Source organism: Patella vulgata, chromosome 6, assembly GCF_932274485.2.
Source record: "Patella vulgata chromosome 6, xgPatVulg1.2, whole genome shotgun sequence".
Lineage (NCBI taxonomy): Eukaryota > Metazoa > Mollusca > Gastropoda > Patellidae > Patella > Patella vulgata.
Window position 1 is genome coordinate 52,013,913 of NC_065884.2, and position 20,354 is coordinate 52,034,266.

Consider the following 20,354-nt stretch of genomic DNA (forward strand, 5'->3'; position numbering starts at 1 on the left):
CCCCTGATGAAATTGTTCCCTTACTGAAGCAACTTCTTTAATCCTTGACACAATGAATATGGATTCAGGTATCCAATATTATTAGTAATGTAAATGAGTCATGAGTCATATATTATAATGTTTGTCAGCTCCATATTATTCAATATCAGTGTAACAATTTAGTTATGAATAATAATTACAGTGTATTGTTTATGCTACCTGTACAATAATAACAATTACTCTACAGTATGAGTCATATAGTCATACATTATTACCATTTACCATATCCAAATTTACGACAATGTGTAAAGTTATCCAGATTTTGGAATTGGATTTTAGTAATCTGGTATAAATTATAAAGAATATAGCAAATCTACCCTGTTGTAATCTGATTAGTGTAAATGTATACAGTTCTATTCAATGTTATCTATCCCCCGAATAAAATTTGAAGTGAATTGGGCAGGGACCTTACTATTATCTTCAGATAAACAATCTGTCTAGTGTATGAAATGAAACCATAAAACACTAAATTAAAGATGCATTATGTAAGGTCTTTCTTTTGGCTTCAGATGGTATATAAATTATTATTTAGACATTTATTCATATGACAAGCCTATAAACAGATGGCAGAGATTTAAATGGATTTGAACACCAGCAAGATTTAAAACTTTAACGATAAAATGGACAATCAAAGCGTTGTCTCAGTTGTCAAGTACTGTTGCTACGATAAAAGATCTACGATGCATCTTCAAACAGTCATAACTTAGCCCAAAATAAAGTAATTTGAATGGACTTTTCATATTAATTTTTCATTGTCTATTTTTAACTTTTATAGAAAGACCAGCCAACTCTAGCCTTTATGTAAGTCTTACTTTTAATGCATCTTTAAAATTAAGGAAGTATTATTAGTATAATTTCATGCTGAATTTCACTTGGTTTCACATGTCCCCTTTTTTATACGCCCACATTTTCATGTGGACGTATATTGTTGTCGCCCCTGTTCGTCCGGCTGGCCGGCCACAATTTGTTTGTGGACACTCTACAAGTCACAATTCTTATCCCATTTTGACGAAACTTGAAATATAGGTTTATCTTCAAAAGATCTTGGTTCCTTTCGATATTGGCATGTACATGTATAGGACCATAACTTTATGGATTATGGCCCCTGATTGTACGAAAAATCTCATTTTTATACGCCTACATTGAAATGTGGTCGTATATTGTCGTCGCCCCTGTCCGTCCGTCGATCCGTCCGTCGTCCACAATTCCTTGTGGACGCTCTAGAGGCTAAATGTAATATCCGATTGACTTTAAATTTATACACAGTGTTTAAGGTCATGAGACAAAGAAGCCTATCTATTTTCAACGATTTCCGATAATTACTGCCAGAGTTATGGCTCTTGATCACTTCAAAAAATCTTGTGGACGCTTTAGAAGTCAAAGTTAATATCCGATTGACTTTAAATTTATACACAGTGTTTAAGGTCATGAGATGAGGAATCCTATTGATTTTCCGCAATTTCCGATAATTACTGCCAGAGTTATGACCCTTGATCACTTCAAAAAAATCTTGTGATCGCTCTAGAGAGGTCCAAGTTAATATCCGATTAACTTTAAATTTATACACAGTGTTTAAGGTCATGAAACAAAGAAGCCTTCTAGAGGCTAAAGTTATCATCCGATTGACTTCAAATTGATAATTACTTAATGAGTGCCCGGACGAATTAGCTGCTGTGGGCGTATGTTTCGTTGCCTGGCAACCTATCTTTCAGCTTGTGGACACTCTAGATGTCAAAATTTTTATCCGATTTTAGATGAAACTTGAAATGTATGTTTATAACCAAAAGATCTCGGTTCCTTCCGATATTATGGCCCCTGATTGTACAAAAAATCGTGATTTTAGCTTGTCCTAGAGGTCACAAGTTTTGTCTGATTTAAGAAACTGTTTAAATATATCACCTTTTCACCATAATGATGATTGAGTTCAAATTCGTGAAAGTCTGACCAAAAGTGTCCGAGAAAATCGCTGTTCTATGTACACAAATATAGTGTTTAAAGTATACATACATATAATATCGAGGTTGTAGACCCTCTAGTCTAGTTTACAATTATTATTTACCTGGGCTCCCGTAAGCATGAAACCGATATTACAACAGAATAAGACGAAAAATATATCATTCACCAATATGTAGTGATAAATATAGAAGGAATAACCTAAGTTGTGTTAATCTATAATGTTTGATGTTCAGAGAATCCAGTGACCATTCCAGATGTAGTTTGAAACAAAGTCTTGAGTGTGAGAAAAGAACCCAGCCCAGTGGATTGTTGTTATAATAGTTATATTTCATGTACAAAATATTCAGCATTCCATTTATCAAACCAGTAAGCTTAGATATTGTCCTTTGCGACCAAAGCTTTTTTCTGATTCTTGTTTTCTTCTTTTGTACTTAAACAACTGAAAATCACTGATTGACATAATAAATTTAATCAATTGCTGGAATCATTAACATTAGCGGGTGGTGGATGGCTGAATGGTTAGCGTGTGCACGCTGTATCATAAAGTCTGTCATTGAGTCGACTGGTGTGGTTTCGAATCCCCGGTTGTACGTGACAAGGAGTAGGGTCGCCTGTTCAACCTCATGGTTTTTCTCCGGGTCCTCCGGTTTCCTCCCATTGCTAAAGACCCCTACGCGCAAGCGATTTATTGAAATAAAATTAAACCATATGTTAGTCACGAAATGACCTAGTTTGTGTCGAGTGGACGTTAAACCCCATTTCTCTCTCTCTCCCTCTCATTAACATTAGCCATCTTGCAAAAGACCACTTAATGTACATGTATTTACTGACATCATTGTTATCTATTTTCTTATTGGACATTTAAACTGTTTTTTTGGTGGAGAACCTATCTAATCTAGTATATGTTTTATTTGCCATTTTGTACAATATACAGTTAGTTTAAAATGGTTGGATTTGACCTTAATGGATACAAAACTACTGTATATATTTTTACTTATAACACTTACCATTTATTACTTTAACATATCAATAACAGATGTTAAACCTACCAGTTTTAATACTATTCACATTTTAACACCGTATACTGTAGTCACAGTCTTGGCTGGGTTAACACACCATCTTTTGATAATTTTCATAGACATGCCTTTTTAATATAAAACGAAACGAAATGGGATTTAACATCCTACTGTTCTCCTCCAACTGAACTAATGAAGACGGGCATACGTCATATAGTGTGCTATGAAGGAAAGTTTTTTTTGCCCGGACATTGGCGCTACTGCCTACTCTTATATCGAATTCCAACTGCCAAGGATTCTTTTACGGCAATATCTACATGGGATTTTTCGTCCCATCCAAAATCCTGATAACCTTTCTCAGCCAATACAGGGACAGAACACAGGACCTCCGGGTTAGCGAGCCAACATCTTACTGAGCCACCACAGCTCCACCTTTTAATATAGTTGTACTGATTGACATTCGTCACCAGTATACTGTAAAGATATTTCTTAATTACTCGTTAGCTACTACTCTGCTTTTTATCTTCGAAAATAAATTCCTTTCCTAAGTAGTTTGGGGGGGGGGGGGGGGGGAGGGAGGGGGTGCATACTGGTAATGTAGGCATTTGATGTAGCCCACTAAGATGTTCAAGCACTTCAAAAGATATTTTATATTTTCCATTATTGGACATTTCCCTTGATTAATGACTTCAATGGGAAACCCAATTAAAGTTTCTGGTTGAGACTGAAAGCTACATGTATTCCTTATGTGACTCAGTCATAATAATCTATTTTAAAGCTACGTTCCCAGAAGAAAAGTATTTATCGGGTGGTTATTTCCAATAAAAGTATGGCAATTTTGGTATATATGGAAAGTAGAAATATCCAATCTTACTAGAAAAATACTGGATTCCCTGAAAAACACTCATGGAGCGGATACAGGACAAAAATGTACGGGTTTCCCTAATCGACAGCCCGACGATTAGGAGTGTCTGCACGCGTGACGTCGAAGGTTGCATGCAGAGATTGAGCGCTTGATGTACATGTTGATAAACGTACAACACTTTCTGAGATTAAAATCACGGGAAAAGACGCTGGCAGTGGATAATCCGAGAATTTAATTAGGCTTCGATATTTGTAATAAATAGTCAGCGATAAAGGCAACATCGTCTTTTGTATGCAATGAATTCTCTTCTGACATGCACCCGTTGTGTCACGTAACACAAACATGACCTCTTTTGATTGAGTTTTTATAGCCGGGTATTCCCTGACAATTGTGATGTTTTGAGAAGGAATTGAAGCAAAATTATGATAAATTAATTAGTTTGAACATGTTTTTAGTCCAAATGTATCATCAAATCACCCAGTTTGTACCCGGCAATGTATCTTTAAACAGCCATGTTTATCACGTGACTTGATAGATTTTTAGATTGTGTTTGTTGTTACTCGCTCTCCATTTACCAGGGGAGCAGACGTGGGTAGTGAGTAAGATGCTGGCTAGTTAACCAAGACTCTGGTTTGCTTCTCAAGATTTTTTAGTTGTGCAAGATGAAGGACCTGGCAAGGACAGTGTCTAGTCATTCTCATGGGATGAAAAACCAAGATCCTGTGTACACATTGGCGTGCATGTAAAAGAACATTGGACAGTTGGAATTCAAAATAAGAGTAGGTTGTATTACCGCCGTTTGGGAAAATTTCCCTGTGTTGTGTACGTCTGTATTCATTAGCCCAGTAAATGCAGAAAAGTAGGACCCTAAATCACGTTTCATTTCCATTTATCGTACATTTCAAAGCCTAAGTAAATATTTGGATTATCCTTTGCCAACTCCCTTTTCCGCCCTTTAATGACAGACATAATGGAATGCCCTTACATTTTTGCCCTGTGTGTGATCCATGGGTGTTTTTCAGGGAATCCATCATTTTTCTAGTTAAGATTTATTGTCTTATTTCCATATATACCAAAAAAGACATTCTTTATATAACATGTTCACAAGGTTTTCAATGCAAAGGCAGTAACTCGGTAGATAACTATTCTTTCATTTCAGATGGGGTTTATGCAAATTTTTAAAAATTTCTTTAGCAACATTTCTCTAGAAATTAGTTAACAAAAAATGTGAAAGGACCAACGGACATGGGTGATGACAATATAAAACAGTATAAAAAAGAAAACAGACAAGATTCTTTCAAGATATTGCAACATTTAATGTAAATATAATATGTTTACTAGTAAGTAATACATGCATGATACTTCATTAGAAATATATAATTAATTAGCAAAGATAATGAGTTTTGAGAACAAAAGCATAAACAGAAATAAAATATTTAAATATAATACTTTGATATTTCAAAAAGTATAATAGTAATACAAAGGATATGAAATGGGACTGGCACATTTTAAGGGAGATAACTCACAATGGCTTCTAGCATAATGTGCTAAACCATCAAACAACCATTGTGCATTTCTAGACACATATACTGAATAGATACATACATGTATACTTAACATACCAATACACATACTTTGGAATACAATAAATCATGAAAATTCAAAAAAGTATAAACTGAAAATTGGTTCATTTTGGTTCATAATGAGGTAGACCTAATCTTTGAGGTATAAATGAAGGAAAATAATTAAATTAAACATTTCATATAAAGTGAAAAGAAAAAAAAATCACCGAGGTATTTTCATTTGAATGATTAATTCATATTTCAAATAGACAATAACAATGTCATCACCATCACATTAGCAATAAATGGACATCAATGAACTAAATGTAAATTTAAATATAGCAAAAAAAAAAGAAAAAAAAAAGGAGGCCTGATGCTTCTAAATGTTTGTAAGTAGTTAACGCCAATTTTTTACAATAATAATAATAATGGTTAATAATTATTTACGAAAATATTTGATTTTTTTTTTTTTATATGACCTGAATGTTGCCGGAGTGCACCTGAGTATTGCAAGAGTACACAATATGTACAAAAAGCAAATGTATAGTTAAATAACAATATATAATGACAAACTTGTAATTTACATGTAAACAATTTCTTTAAGTAGGCAACAACATATGAAAAAGTGCTTCTGTAACTTTGAATATAAACTATATAATAATCGATCTGTGAATTTACAACATTAGGCACAATTAACTAGAACCCTGATATGTAAGTAACTTTTTATACAAAAATATTGTTTACTGTGTGAGGACAAATGGACTATATAAATAGTTCTTGTAAATTTGTGGGTGGTCACCTACACGTAGTGCACGAACTACACAATTAGTATAACATTCAACAATTTGACACAAAATTTAACTTGATAACATTTCTTACTATGATGTTAATGAAACCTATTTACACTGGGCATTTTCATTGGTTATCATCATAATATATAGGCACGTTTCACATTTCACATTCTTTGTTGTAAGTTGCGCATAATGCTGTAGCGAACGAGTGAATCAAAGACATAAAATGCTCCAAGACTGGCCTCATCCCCTCGAGATTCAAGATACTGTCTGAGAGTTCCTAACGCTACAAGCGCATCCTGCGGGGAAGGATTTTGGGTGGCTCCCTGAATAAATGGATTTAAACCTGCCGACAGATTGTTTGATGCTAACATAGGATTTAGTTGTTGTTGCATCATGTTGATCATTTGAAGCTGGGCAAAAGGATTGGCAGCCATGTTGGGCATCATATGAGGTGTTGATTTCGATGAAGTGGATGATGATGATGTCAGTGATTTTGAATGACTCGATGATGTACTTGGTAATTTAGGACTAGATGACTTGTCTTCTCCATTCATTAATCGGTGAGCAATATCTAACTTGCTCTTCTTACGTACATTTTCCCCTTCAAACATGACTGGGCTTTGATTTCGGCTAGAGTTGGCACTATTTGACAGTGTCCCGATGGATTTCTCTTTGGCTAGATTCATGGGTGATGCATTTTCTGAAATTTGGCTTTGAGATGGTGTTGACCTGTGTGTTGGGGGACTACTGTTAAGTGTGCTTTCTGCTGCTGTGGCGGCTTTCACTTTTCTTTCTATGTTGGCTAGCATATCACCTAATGAGGGTGAGTCCCTGTGTGGTTTGGGAGGAGATGGGAGGTGGGCAAAGCACATAATATTGTCATCGATGTTTACAAATTTATTGAACTCTTCCAGTGTCATATTTTGTGGTGGACTAACAACATCCGAGTCGGTGGCTTCCGACGGATCACTAACGGACGCAGCACCCATCATAGATTTAACAAAACAGTTCTGTACCGTGGTTTGTTTGACCTGATCCCACGATTCACTGAGCATGTAAATAGCATCGAGAACACTCAGTTTGACATTTGATGATGGGGTATCGGCATCGTCCGATTTTTCTATGTGGATCTTTGATATGGTCTGTTGACGATATAGGGCTTTGAGATTCTGTATAATACCATGATTGAGTGGGTGGGTGAATGAGGTAGTTCCTTGTGGTACATAAACCAAACGGACATTATTTAACTGGCGACGAGAGGTATGTTCTTCGCAATCATTCAGAATCATACAAATTTGTCTTTTGTCTTTCTCCATGCTTTTATCCAGATCTTCGAGCCAGGATGTAAACAAATCAGTTGTCATAAGACCATAATTGTTTGTCTTGTAAATAACAGGAGCTTCATTATCCTCTAATTTCACTGTTGTATTGTTACAGATAATCAATGGCTTCAGTTTCTCAGACCCAGCCATATTACAGCATAGTAAAAGTGTCATTCGATCATTTGTAGCATCATCTGACTGACTGGCACTATCTTGTTCACTTTTTCTCTGTAAGCATTCAGGCATAACATTATAATACAATCCAGTCTCTTTACAATTAAATATGTCTTCTGGTTGATAAATTTCTAGCACTTTTAATAAACTCTCTTCGATTAAACAAGCCCCCGCATACGATTCATCCACAACGGACGTCTCAAGAATAGATTCCGACAATTCTTTCCGAGGTATCAGATTATTCCGCTCCTTCCATCTTTGAAGCCATCCGGTGGTGGGACGAAATTCGAAAAAACCCATGTTTAAAGCGATCTCCTTTGATTTTTCGAGTAACATACTACTTGTGATTGGGGCATCTGAAAATGAGTGGTACCATTTTAACAGTTCTATTTCAACATCCATGGATTTCCCCTCTCGTTTCCGTTTTCTGTGACCATTTCCAATTTTGTTGAATAGATTGATAATGTGCTCTCGATTTTTAGCAATTCGAGAAATGGTGGATTGAGATACTTCAAATTCTTGTGCAATCAAATTCTGCGACTTCTTCTCATCAATGGCTTGAATAACTTTGAGTTTTTCTCCTAATGTTAAATCCTTGCGTCGAGACATTTTGAGGTAGATATGTTGTAAACAATAAACTATGTAAATTACAACAAATATTTTTTTGTAAAGAGGCTATCATAAACCACAATACCTGATAAGCTAATAAACCCTGAATTAAAATGTTTCACATAAATGCAAATAAATGGCAACAAAATATAATTCACTGATGAGGCATGCACAAAATCATTTTTAAGTCTCCATTTAACACAAATTTAACAAAATGTCTCCACCATTGCTACATAATATAAGCAGTTGAATAAACCAATGGCTTGACTGTACAAAAAAATCCATTAGATAATTGCCTTCTGCTCCAGTTAATTCATTGATATCAATATCAACAAATCTCAGTCAGCCTCTCCACAGAATGTAAAAAAAAAAGCAGCAAGCACACACAGCACTGGCAGTCAATAACCCACATTAAAACACTTGAAAATAACTACACAATAATAGCCTTGACTTGTAGTTCAACATTTAGTTCTCAATATAGCTATTACATGTTTACTGGCCTGCCTTAGTATTGACTCAGTCAGACACCGATCCTTGCCACTATCTTGTAGCCATTATGGTCAGCTATGTAACACAGACCAGATGCTATAAGCTGTATGCTTTCTTCTCTAGGTAAAATCCTTTATGCAACATGTGATTCACACAGTAAATCCACATCTAGAGGAAATGAAGTCACAAATGTCTAACACTCAAGTTAATTTACTCAAAGGTTACATATGGGTTAATCCTATAGTGTGAACTACTCACTAACTAGCTCAATACAACAAAAGCTAGCTTGCCTCCTCTTAAATGCATCTAGGATTTGAGTGAATATGACTAGTTTGGCATGCATTAACCTGGTAAACACAGTCACATGACTCTTTTCAGCCAATCTCCTGCAAGCTTCATTTGATGTTTTTATGGCAGTATTCAATTATCAGGACTGCTTGAAGCAGCTGCATAATAAGGCCGTTGCTATGCAATTAAGGGAATAATATCAAAGCATTTGTTATTAACTACCTAGTTAGCAGGCAGAAAATTATTTTCTACCATTGATATTGGCCTTTTATGATTTGAGTTAAAATAAAAGGTTTTAAGGAAGACAGTATGCAATTTGCCAAGTATGTTATTGGTTGTAACCTGTGTCTGCTATTTTTTTATGTAGGTCAAGCTGTGATGTTTCACATTAAACAAACACAAAGACAGATGTTAGGATGCTAGCAAATAAAGAGATTTTTTTTTCGCAGAGAGTTACTACACTTAAATACTGTATACATAATTTTGAACTGTTCTAGCTGTGATTTTAGCAATAAAAATTGACCTACACTTTTTTTTAGTTTTAAGACAAATGATTTTTATTCAAAGGGTTTTGGAAATAATATTATTTGTATATTTAAATTGTAATGAATATAAGTAAAAATGATTTTTTAATTAAAAATTTTATTTACATCGAAAATAATTTAATAAACAAAATTCTGAGATTACAAAAACAACATATTATATATAGTCCAAAATAAAATTTGCATTCTCAGAAAATCAATATCTAACCTTATTAAAAAAGATATAGCATTGAACATGAATTGCCATTATGTGCTATTTGCTAAACATAGATTATCAACCTCTTTTGAAATAAAAATGTATTTTATATTTAAGTAGGTCGTGGCTTCTTCCTTTTGTGTGTGTGTTGATAACCTTGCACATATTTATTGAAGTGGGATTGTTAAACCTAGGACCAATTAACCAATTAACACATAATTTAAATGAACTACTAAAACTGACAGCTGAGATTTGACACAACACATTCATTATGTAATGGTATTCTTTTGTTCTTTTGGATCCAAATATTGCTCCAAATAGTATAGGTTTATTTATTATCTTATCAAACATATGTAATTAATTATATCATAGTATATTGTGATTTTCTCTGATGTTTATATCGGTACATATATATAGGTACATTTAGATTAACCAAGCTTCCCCATATCAGTTATTTTCCGATGTTTTAAAAATTATAAATTAATTTCAATAACATCCATTATGAAAAGAAATAACATGGCTATTACCATTTAGACATGATTATAATATTGTATATATAAATTGTTTCATAAAGCATCTTTTTACACATAATCTTTCTTTTTTTTAAAAAAGAAAATTGCTTTCTTAAAAAAGAAAAGAATAACTTGAATGACATTATTTAAAATGGGTTCATGTATTATATGACTTTATGAGAGTGTGTGTATTTAGTTCTCATGAATATGTAAATCATACATTATATGCTGTTTTGAATAACTTTATTTTAAGTCCACGAATTCGTCTACATTATCATTGTAGCAGAAAATATTTTTCACGCAAATGTTTTGGCAATAAATTTCTTTTTGCTGTCAACAGAATTTGTAAACGTCTAGTCTAGATTTAAACTTAAAAAACCCAAACAAATGTTTGATGCAAATTCTATTTTTTAAACAATCGTCTAGAATTATTAATTCATTTATGGATTCATTGAAATATGGTAATTTGAAAAAAAAAAAAAAAAATATTTGATACCAATTACATTTTTTGAACAATCAGTTAATATTATTAGTTTCATTATGGATTTGTTGAAATATGGTTATTTAATTTAATTAGTACAGAGTGTTACTATGCATCTTATAAAGAATAGACTAGCCTTGAATATGTAAAATAGGTAGGTAATGATAATCTTTGATTTAATATATAACCCTCATAGTTCACATTTTAAACCCTTTAAGTATGTATACTATGATATATTGTGACTCATATAAAAAATAACATCATGTAGCCATAAAAGCTAGTCAAGATGAAGGAAATACATGCAATTACACAGAGGTGATATTTTATACCCCTTGTTGAATTGTGAAAAGATTGAGGCCAGTTCACAGCTGGATAAACTCTTATCTATAACCCACTATTACAAGCTACATAGAACAAAGGATTTCTCTCTCCAATAGACTTGAACCTACAAGAAAGACTTGCCACATAATTGATCTTAATGCATAAATCAATGCCTTGTGTGTGTAAATTGAGAATATGTAAATAGCCTTGTGTTTTTCACTCCTGAAATATATTTTCATCAGGTTTTTTTTTTTTATTCTATCAATACTGTTTACGTCAAATTCATCTACATCTTAAATTCCAAAGAATAGTTGTCGTTGAAGAAACTTAGCTTAATTGATTTTTTTCTGATATAGAAAATTATCAACATCCAATATATTGATTTTGAAAAAAAAAAAAAAAATCTATGTTCAGTTTATGAGTTTATGAGATGAAAACTAGAATTGTTGAAAAATCCAAGATATTTCATTTTCACAAATTTTTAATGTAAATAATATAAGGTTATAGGTGAAATAGAGTATTTTATAAAAGAATGGAAATCTGATACCAGCATTGAAAGTAAGGTACATAGTTTTCTATGCATTATGAGGTTAAGGAATGTTACTATTATTAGTTAAAGCTTGACTTGTAAATACCAGATTCATGAATTACATGAACATCCAAAAGATGAAAAACATTACTCATGGTGCCAAAGTTTATATCTTCAATACCATAGTGAAGTTGTAATGTATACTCAAGGGAGTAGAAATAAATATGTCAGTATATAAACTTATCTGCCTCCAGCAATATAACTGGAAGCTTGAAGAGAGCTGTGTTTTGATAAGTGAGTAGATTATTTGCCAGGCAAGCTGGACATGCTGAACTTCAGATTGGAATAAACTCCACAAGTCAAAACTAAAGAATGCTAGTAGCATGGTTTAAAAATAAACTTTTCATGTTATGGAGAATGAATGCTGGGGTCAAAATAGAAGTCATATCTGTAATTACAGACTGTATGCCAAGAAAGATTTCAAGAAGATGAAATTAAGTCCTACTCCTAGTGGAATATTACCAGAAGATTGATATATAAAAGATTTAGTTGGGAGTTAATCTTCCCATCCCTGCTAAAAGTAATCATAGTCACTGGCATAGGTTTTGACATTTACAAAAGACAAAAGATATTACAGCTTAAATTCTACTTATGGTCGAAAACAAAGCCTTTAATGTTAAAGACTATTCCATATAAAATGAATTCCCTTGTGTATAGCTTGTTTATTTGAGAGAGAAGTATATATGATTATATATGATTATTATATACAAAGTTAGTGTGGACAAAAAAAAAAATGGATGTACCACTGCCCCTAACCTTATCACTAGCTAGTCAGATCCTATTGGCACCAATTAGCAAGTATATTATTATTCTCTATGGCATCAATTTTACCAGCCGAAATATTTCCCAAAAAGGAAAGGGTAACAAAATGAAGTAAAGAACACTCAGGTGATTGGGTACCTCCCAAGGCCTTCAGTGAAACACTTGAACAGTAGAGATTGAACGGCAGTCGTTACACCGGCTTAGTCCATTTTTCACGTTTTTTAATTATTATTTTGTTGTTTGTGACTCGGCCATTACTAATTACTTCTGCATTGTCTTGTAGGATATGTTTTTCTTTGTTCATTACAAATGGCATCCGATACCGCAGAGCCTCGTTTAACATGGTGACTAGGCTGTGCCACCGCCGCGCACTGGCCAAACTGTGCAGCCTACTGAGCCCAAAAGTTGAAGACTGGGCGGCAACATAAGCCCTACATACGTTTTGAAAATCGCTGACAAGGTTTTTCCCATGTGCCAATACTATATCATGGTGCGTAGGTTTACAAAATCGTCTTTCTGATTGTTTTATGAGTATATTTCTGTCTGCGGGTCAGCCGCAGCAGTGTTTTGATCTCGATTTTATAGGGTATTAATCAATCCATGGTTTAACAAGATGCCAAAACTAATAGTGTATCAAATCTCTGAAACTATTTTTTAAGTGCTCGGAAATCGAGTCTAAGGGAGTCAATTTTCAAAATTATAAAGGGGGAAGGTCCCCCAGACACCCCACGCAAGCTCACACCTATGGTGCGCACGGGTCGGGTTCGCCCTACATTGCCGCGTACGACCAAATCCTTAGACGAGGCTCTGCGATACCATAGAAATACACAACTCTTGTGCTGATTTTAAAAAATAGGATCCCATATTTTCACACCAAGATAACAACATCAGTATTGATTGAAATGGAGAAATATTGAATTTTAATTCGTGTTTTTAATTTCAAATTTTATGGAAAATATTTAGATATATATAAAAAGAAATTAATTTCTCAAGCATTGTTATATTTATATGATATTGAAACAATCTGTTTCTCATATTAGGAAATTTGATGTTCATTTACAAATTAATAGCAATGCAAGGCCATAAATTTGAAGCTTCCATTTTATAGTGTCAGATTTTTATACACCCACATTGAAATGTGGTCGTATAAGGCCCTTGTTAATTTCAAAAAATCTTGTGGACACTCTAGAGGCCAAAGTTAATAACCGATTGACTTTAAATTTATTCACAGTGTTTAAGGTCATGAGACGAAGAAGCCTATTGATTTTGAGCGATTTCCGATAATTACTGTCAGAGTTATGGCTCTTGATCACTTCAAAGCCCCTTGATAACTTCAAAAAATCTTGTGGACGCTCTAGAGGCTAAAGTTAATATCCGATTGACTTTAAATTTATGCACAGTGTTTAAGGTCATGAGACGAAGAAGTCTATTGATTTTCAGCGACTTCCGATAATTACTGCCAGAGTTATGGCTCTTGATCGCTTAAAAAAATCTTGTGGACGCTCTAGAGGCCAAAGTTAATATCCGATTGACTTTAAATTTATACACAGTGTTTAAGGTTATGATTTTAATGTATTCTATTATAAATGTTTCATTACCGAAAAAAGTAAAAATATTCGCCAACTCTTGTTGACTGCCCAGACGATTTAGCTGATGTGGGCGTTAATTTCGTTCTTATATTATTCTGTTATATAAATAATGCACTAGGACAGCCATTTTCTCCAAAATATGCTTGCAATTTATTTAAAAGTACAGTGTATATGGAACCTTTTTTTGATCCTGTCCAAACTGCCACTCCTGACAAGTGGTAAGAGAGGACTGGAATTATTTGTTTAAATCCCAGTGAAGTGCCCTATAAGCTTTATGTACATGTATTGCTACAAGTACAACTGCTGATTTAAAATAAAGGTATCCTTATAAGATGTAGCCCTGCAACAATATATTCCTTTAAAATTATATTTATTAATTCGTCTAATGCATACACTTGTCATACATTAGATGCAAGTGTTACAGTTTTTGTTATGAGGATGTGTCGAGGCCAAGGGTCATCTGTTTAAACTTATATAATTTAACAACAGGTAAAGAAATAGTTCTACATGGATGTTGACCCCCATTATATTTTCTTTGTATTTATACGTCAAATTTTATTTTTCTCTTTTTGCAATAACTGTTATAAACAAGAGCAAGTACTGAAGTAGTATTAATCATTCACCCGAATGATCGCTGAGTGAATTTGAACATTTAATGGTAGTATAGTATCAAAGAAGAGGAATATCTATAGAAAACGTTTGTGGCACAAGGCAATAACTTGTAATTGATATTGTAGATAGAATGAAGGGAGAAGAAGCTCTTTTGTAATCTACAAAATATCTTCTTCTTTAAAGACCTTTTCATCCCCTTTTGGAGTCTCCATATTTGGTATTTTCACTGCAATGAAATACAAATTAGCATGACATAAGTATTAAAAATGGACTATTTCAGTTCTACTATGTTGCAATTAATGCTAAAATGTCAAAAACCCCAAAAATTCTTCATTTTGTTAAAAAAAAATCAACTATTTGTCAATCCCATTCAATAGTTTTATGGTTATCATTAGTATCCCATCATTTCAGTGTTCATTTATTTTTCTAACAACTCCAATCCTGAAGTGGTATAAACATTAACATACCATATGGAGAAATGAATTGAGGGGTTTAACATGTTACTTTTCTGCACCAACCAGGCTAATGAAGACGGTCATATGCCATGCAGGGTACTATGAGACATTTTGCCCAGATAGTATTGCAGGCATGATATATAATTGAATAGATAAATTGTTATTCACTGTCTCATGATTCGCATGTTGAATTGCGAGACGCTGAATTGATGTATTGTTATTCTTTTTTTTATGTTTTTTGTCACTTCAGTAAGTAACCTGTCACTCTTGATAATCCATGTCACACAATCCATGGTCCTTATTTTGATCAACATCAATATCGTGTTATAAAACAATTTGATATCTTCAACATCAGGAGGACTAAAAATATCATTCATTTATTCTGTTGTTTGATTGTTTTAATATTGACCTGAATTATGAATTGTGATACAAATTGTATTGTAGCACCTGAATCGCAATACATATCGTATTGTATCGTGACTGCAGTGGCAATACTCAGCACTAACAGACAATACAGTTATATGTACATCATGAATGAGTACACTGGTATTTTATACCATCGGAACGATTAGTCACTTTTCCTTGTTAGGCTCTCCCTTCTCCACCACTGTCAAGGGACAACTATATAGGCGGGTAGATCCAGAGGAACTTTCATGATTTGGATGCCAAAATGCGGGGATTAAAAAGGTCTTGTAAGTAGAAATGGACATTCAAATTCTAATCGGATCTTCTATTCTTTCATTTATACTCAGTTCTGACCTTGTAAATTTCTACTGGTTGCAAGCTAAATAAAGGGTCATTGCCATTTGAGGACCTTTTCATATTACACTATTGATATCAGACTTGATATTGAAAAAGCAATGATTTACATTTAACTGAAAACATTCTGTGCTTGGACTAGATACAAATATCTGGAGACAATAATAAGCTTTACAGACAGCTATAGATTTAGCTATATGTTAGTAATGTCTGCATTGTCATTGTCTCATTGAAGTTGAGCTCCAGTCAAAAATAATTGTGAATACATGAAAATTAAAGAAAAAGATATTTACTTTGTTACACAAAACTCATGTAAGATTTGAAACGAACAGTTCACTGTAAGGTGACAAACCCTTTACTGTTATGTCTATCGCCAAATTCTCTGCTTGCCTAGCATTTCTAAGGAATTGCCTAGCATTTCTAAAGAAGTAGAACCAATGTCTCCCCTGCAGCTCATCTGATGCTTGTAGACAGGGTTGGATATAGTCTGTGGACAAAGCTATACTGATATTATAAAGAACGCAAGCTCGAAGATCTTTGAACTGTTGCTTCCTTTAACTAAAGAATCAGCTTCTATGATGTCTAAATTGCTGTGTATTAAATACAACAACATATGGTATTTTTTATGAGGAAATCGTGTACCTGTGCCGTATATTCTTGGTTAAAAAATAATGAGTTGGATAACCAGGTTATGGGTATATAGTTGCTAATTTTGACAGTTAGCTTTCATGTATTTAATTTACTTGGGAAACTCAGAACTAGAAAGTGATTGGTAAGGTAAACCAGGACAACATATAATGTAATTTAATTTCATGTCTTTCGATAATTACATTGGATTATTCCAGTCTAGGGTACAAAAGTCACATCTCTGCATCATACAGAATTTCACACAGTATTTAAAATTTTCAATGAACTGTCTTGTCGGTACCAGTACCCAATGAATAACAGCGCTAGGTTGACAGGAATACAGAGACAAAGTGTCCTATGCAATTAAGGACACAAGAATTCAACACACAGAGTGTATTAGTGTGCAGGTTAAAGATCTAGCTCACTAACCCTTGTGCCGTTTCCTTGCCTAGATAGTGATGAGTAAAGAGAACAATGAGCTACATTTTACAACAGAACTCTTCTTATAGTTTGATATTTACCCAGTTTGTCACTTTTTCATGTATTTTGTTTATCCAAGATTAGCAAAAATTGCTTTTTTTAAAAGAAAAGGATATGACCATTTTTATACAGGTACATTTTAGGGGTTGCCATTTCATTGTCCATCCATTATGATCCAATCCTTTTGAAATTTGTATGAGTTGTTTTAGCTTGTACCTGCATGGACGACTTAGCTGCCTGTGAGTGTAAGTTTCATTGCCTGACATCCTCCTATTTTTACCATTATCACAATTTATAAATTGATTTTTAAGTATATATCCACATTTAAAAAAAACAAATTTTCCCTGTATTTATTGTGTTTTTAAGTTATACTTTTTGAAATATCTAATTGATGTCATTTTAATAGACTGAGCAGTAAGGTCTGCAGCTGGTCTATATCAATGTCAGTTGCATAGAATGATAATGTAAGCTATTATATTATGAGACAGTAATTTATCAACCATCAAACTCTGTAAAATCTGGCAAGGCTCTGTGGCTCAGTGAGTATGGCGCTGGCTCACTAACCAGAAGATCCCAGATTCAATCCTGGTGTTGAACAAGAGATCTTAAGATTTTCCAGCCTAGTTTTCCCCTGTCAGTAGTCCAGAATAGAGGGACGGGAAAAGAAAGTCCCCAGTTCACCAGTGTACTTGTTGGCGATCACATAAAAGTAACCTTGGATGAAGAATAGGCGGAATTCCCACTGCCAGGCAAAATTTCCCATAAGCCCACTGAATGGCATATATCTGTCTTCATTAACCCAGTTGATGCCGAAAAGATGGACGTTAAATTTGATGTGATTTAATATCTGTAAAATCTGTTTTATTGAAGTTATTAGCCCTATATGACATTAGTGTTAATTTGGCAGCTGTAAACTAGACTAGTGCTTTATGTCTGTCGTAGTAGGATATAATTGACATAACCCATCCTCATCTGTTCAATTTAATTGGATCTAAACCCAGACTAGTACATAAAAAATAGTTGCATTCAAAAATAGTACATACATGTATTGATAGCAAACACGAGAGAATGCTTTGGAAATCATAGACCCCCTACCCTAGCATACTATACATTACCACCTTCAAATGGATACTGTTCTTAAATTCTGACATTATCACACCCCTTATGTCACCTAATTAGATAGTAATATTATTAAATTTTTATTTGCTTTAAATTGAATTTCGAAACAAAAACTGCAATTATTTAGGCAATCAGAAATATTTTATTGGATCAATATTTGATTATAATTGCTAATAATAGAATTGGTAATTTAATCGTGGTTAAACGGTCAAGATTATTATTAAATAATATATTGATGCTGTGCAACTTAAAATTCAAATTACTTTTTCACCCACATGCATATCTATAAACTTTGCACACTAGTCCACGATTTTCTGCCATCTTGTTTAAATAATGTTTGATTGGTATGGTTAGCGTGTGAGCGCTGTATCATAAGGTCTGTCATTGAGTCAACTGGCGTGGTTGCGATTCCCAGGTTGTATATGACAAGGACTAACCTCATGGGTTTGCTCCGGGTCCTCTGGTTTCCTCCCACTGCTGAAGACCCCTATGTGCAAGCGAATTATTGAAATGAAATTGAACCTTATGTTAGTCCCGAAATAACCTAGTTTGTGCTAAGTTGACATTAAACCCCATTTCTCTCGCTCTATGTAACATTATTTGAAATAATTGTATACCAACATAATGTCGCCTTATCTGTATTTTAAACTTCTTTATAAAGGCCATACTAATAGTATAATAAAGTTAATATTTATAGATCTTTATAAGGTCAGGCTAATAGTTTATTAGTAAAGTTATTAATTATTTGTAGTTCTTTTATAAGGCTATGCTAAGAGTATAGTAGTATGGTTAATAATTTATAATTAATAATAAATAAAAAATAATAATAAATAGTTCTTTATAAGGTAATTGTGCTTGATAACAATAAGGAGATACTTGTCGAAACATCATGCTTTTAGAATAAACCTAGTGATTGTTTCCCATAAAAACTGTGTTCTGTCAAGGGCATGCTAATAGTATATTAGTAAGTTTAATAGTTTATAGTTCTTTCTAAGGCCATACTAATACTATAGTATGTTAGTAAAGTAAATAATTTATACTTCTTTATTAGGCTATGCTGGATAGTATATTAGTGAAATTAATAATTTATAATTCTTTATAAGGCCATGCTAATAGCATATTAGTAAAGTTAATAATTTATAATTCTTTGTAAGGCTATGCTAATAGCATATTAGTAAAGTTAATAATTTATAATTCTTTATAAGGCCATGCTAAAAGCATATTAGTAAAGTTAATATATAGTTCTTTATAAGGCCATGCTAATAGTATATTGGTAAAGTAAATAATTTATAATTCTTTATAAGGCCATGCTAATATAGCATTAGTAAACTAAATTATTTATAGTTCTTTGTAAGGCCATGGTAATAGCACTAGTAAAGTAAATAATTTATAGTACTTTATAAGGCCATGCTAATACGTAATAGTTATTAAGTGAATATACTTTTTTAATACATTATCTAGGCAGATAAACATGGTTGCGGGCAGGGGATCCGGGAAGACAAAGTGAAAGAAATATATTTAGTTAATAATCAGATTGAATCTGTAGGAGAAGTAATATTAATAACTTGACTTTGTGTCCTTTACTGATTGTTGTTATATCAGTAAAACTATTATATAATCTGTCTCTGTAATTTGGATATAGTTGATTTGAAAAGGAAATACCAAAGCTGTTTACAGGGTGTGGTGGAGGTTTTTTTTATCGGTTACAAAATGTACATAAAGTATATCAACATAACATATTTTAAGGAAGAATTGTTTAACATACACTATAATATGGTGTGAACATATTTGTACTGGGATTATAATCTCATAAAAAAAACCTGTCCATTGATTATTTAGTAACTGAATTCTTATTAACTGAATGATCCCTTCATTTTGATGTACATATTACTTAGGTTTTCTTGTTAGGTTCCACGAACTCCTTGATAGTCCTATATACAGCCATTGTGTGTATGTTTAATAGGTTACTTTAATTGGTCAGTAATTGTGAAGCGTTGTCAGACTGTGCACTATTAAAGATGTCCATCAATGGAAATAGAATACTATTCAAAAAAAGTAGGGGATATTTGATTTTTAAGTGTTATTAAAGTCACCTAATGAAACTGACGAAGAAACAAATGACAAAATGAAATGAAGTTCACATTCATCGATTTATTCCAAATGATCGTTAGACTAAGTAAGGCACAGACTGACCAT

General features: G+C 33.2%; 2 protein-coding genes across 4 annotated transcripts in view; one reads left to right on the forward strand and one right to left on the reverse strand.

Moving 5' to 3' along the window:
• The window catches only part of LOC126825040 (myotubularin-related protein 13), an 82,268-nt gene that overhangs the window by 11,109 nt on the left and 50,805 nt on the right, over positions 1–20,354 (forward strand). The gene's annotated exons all lie outside the window — the stretch shown is intronic.
• On the reverse strand, positions 5,175–9,142 carry LOC126825044 (tigger transposable element-derived protein 6). Its single transcript, XM_050554475.2, has one exon. The coding sequence runs from the start codon at positions 8,335–8,337 to the stop codon at positions 6,394–6,396; it is 1,944 nt and encodes a 647-aa protein (XP_050410432.1). The 5' UTR covers positions 8,338–9,142; the 3' UTR covers positions 5,175–6,393.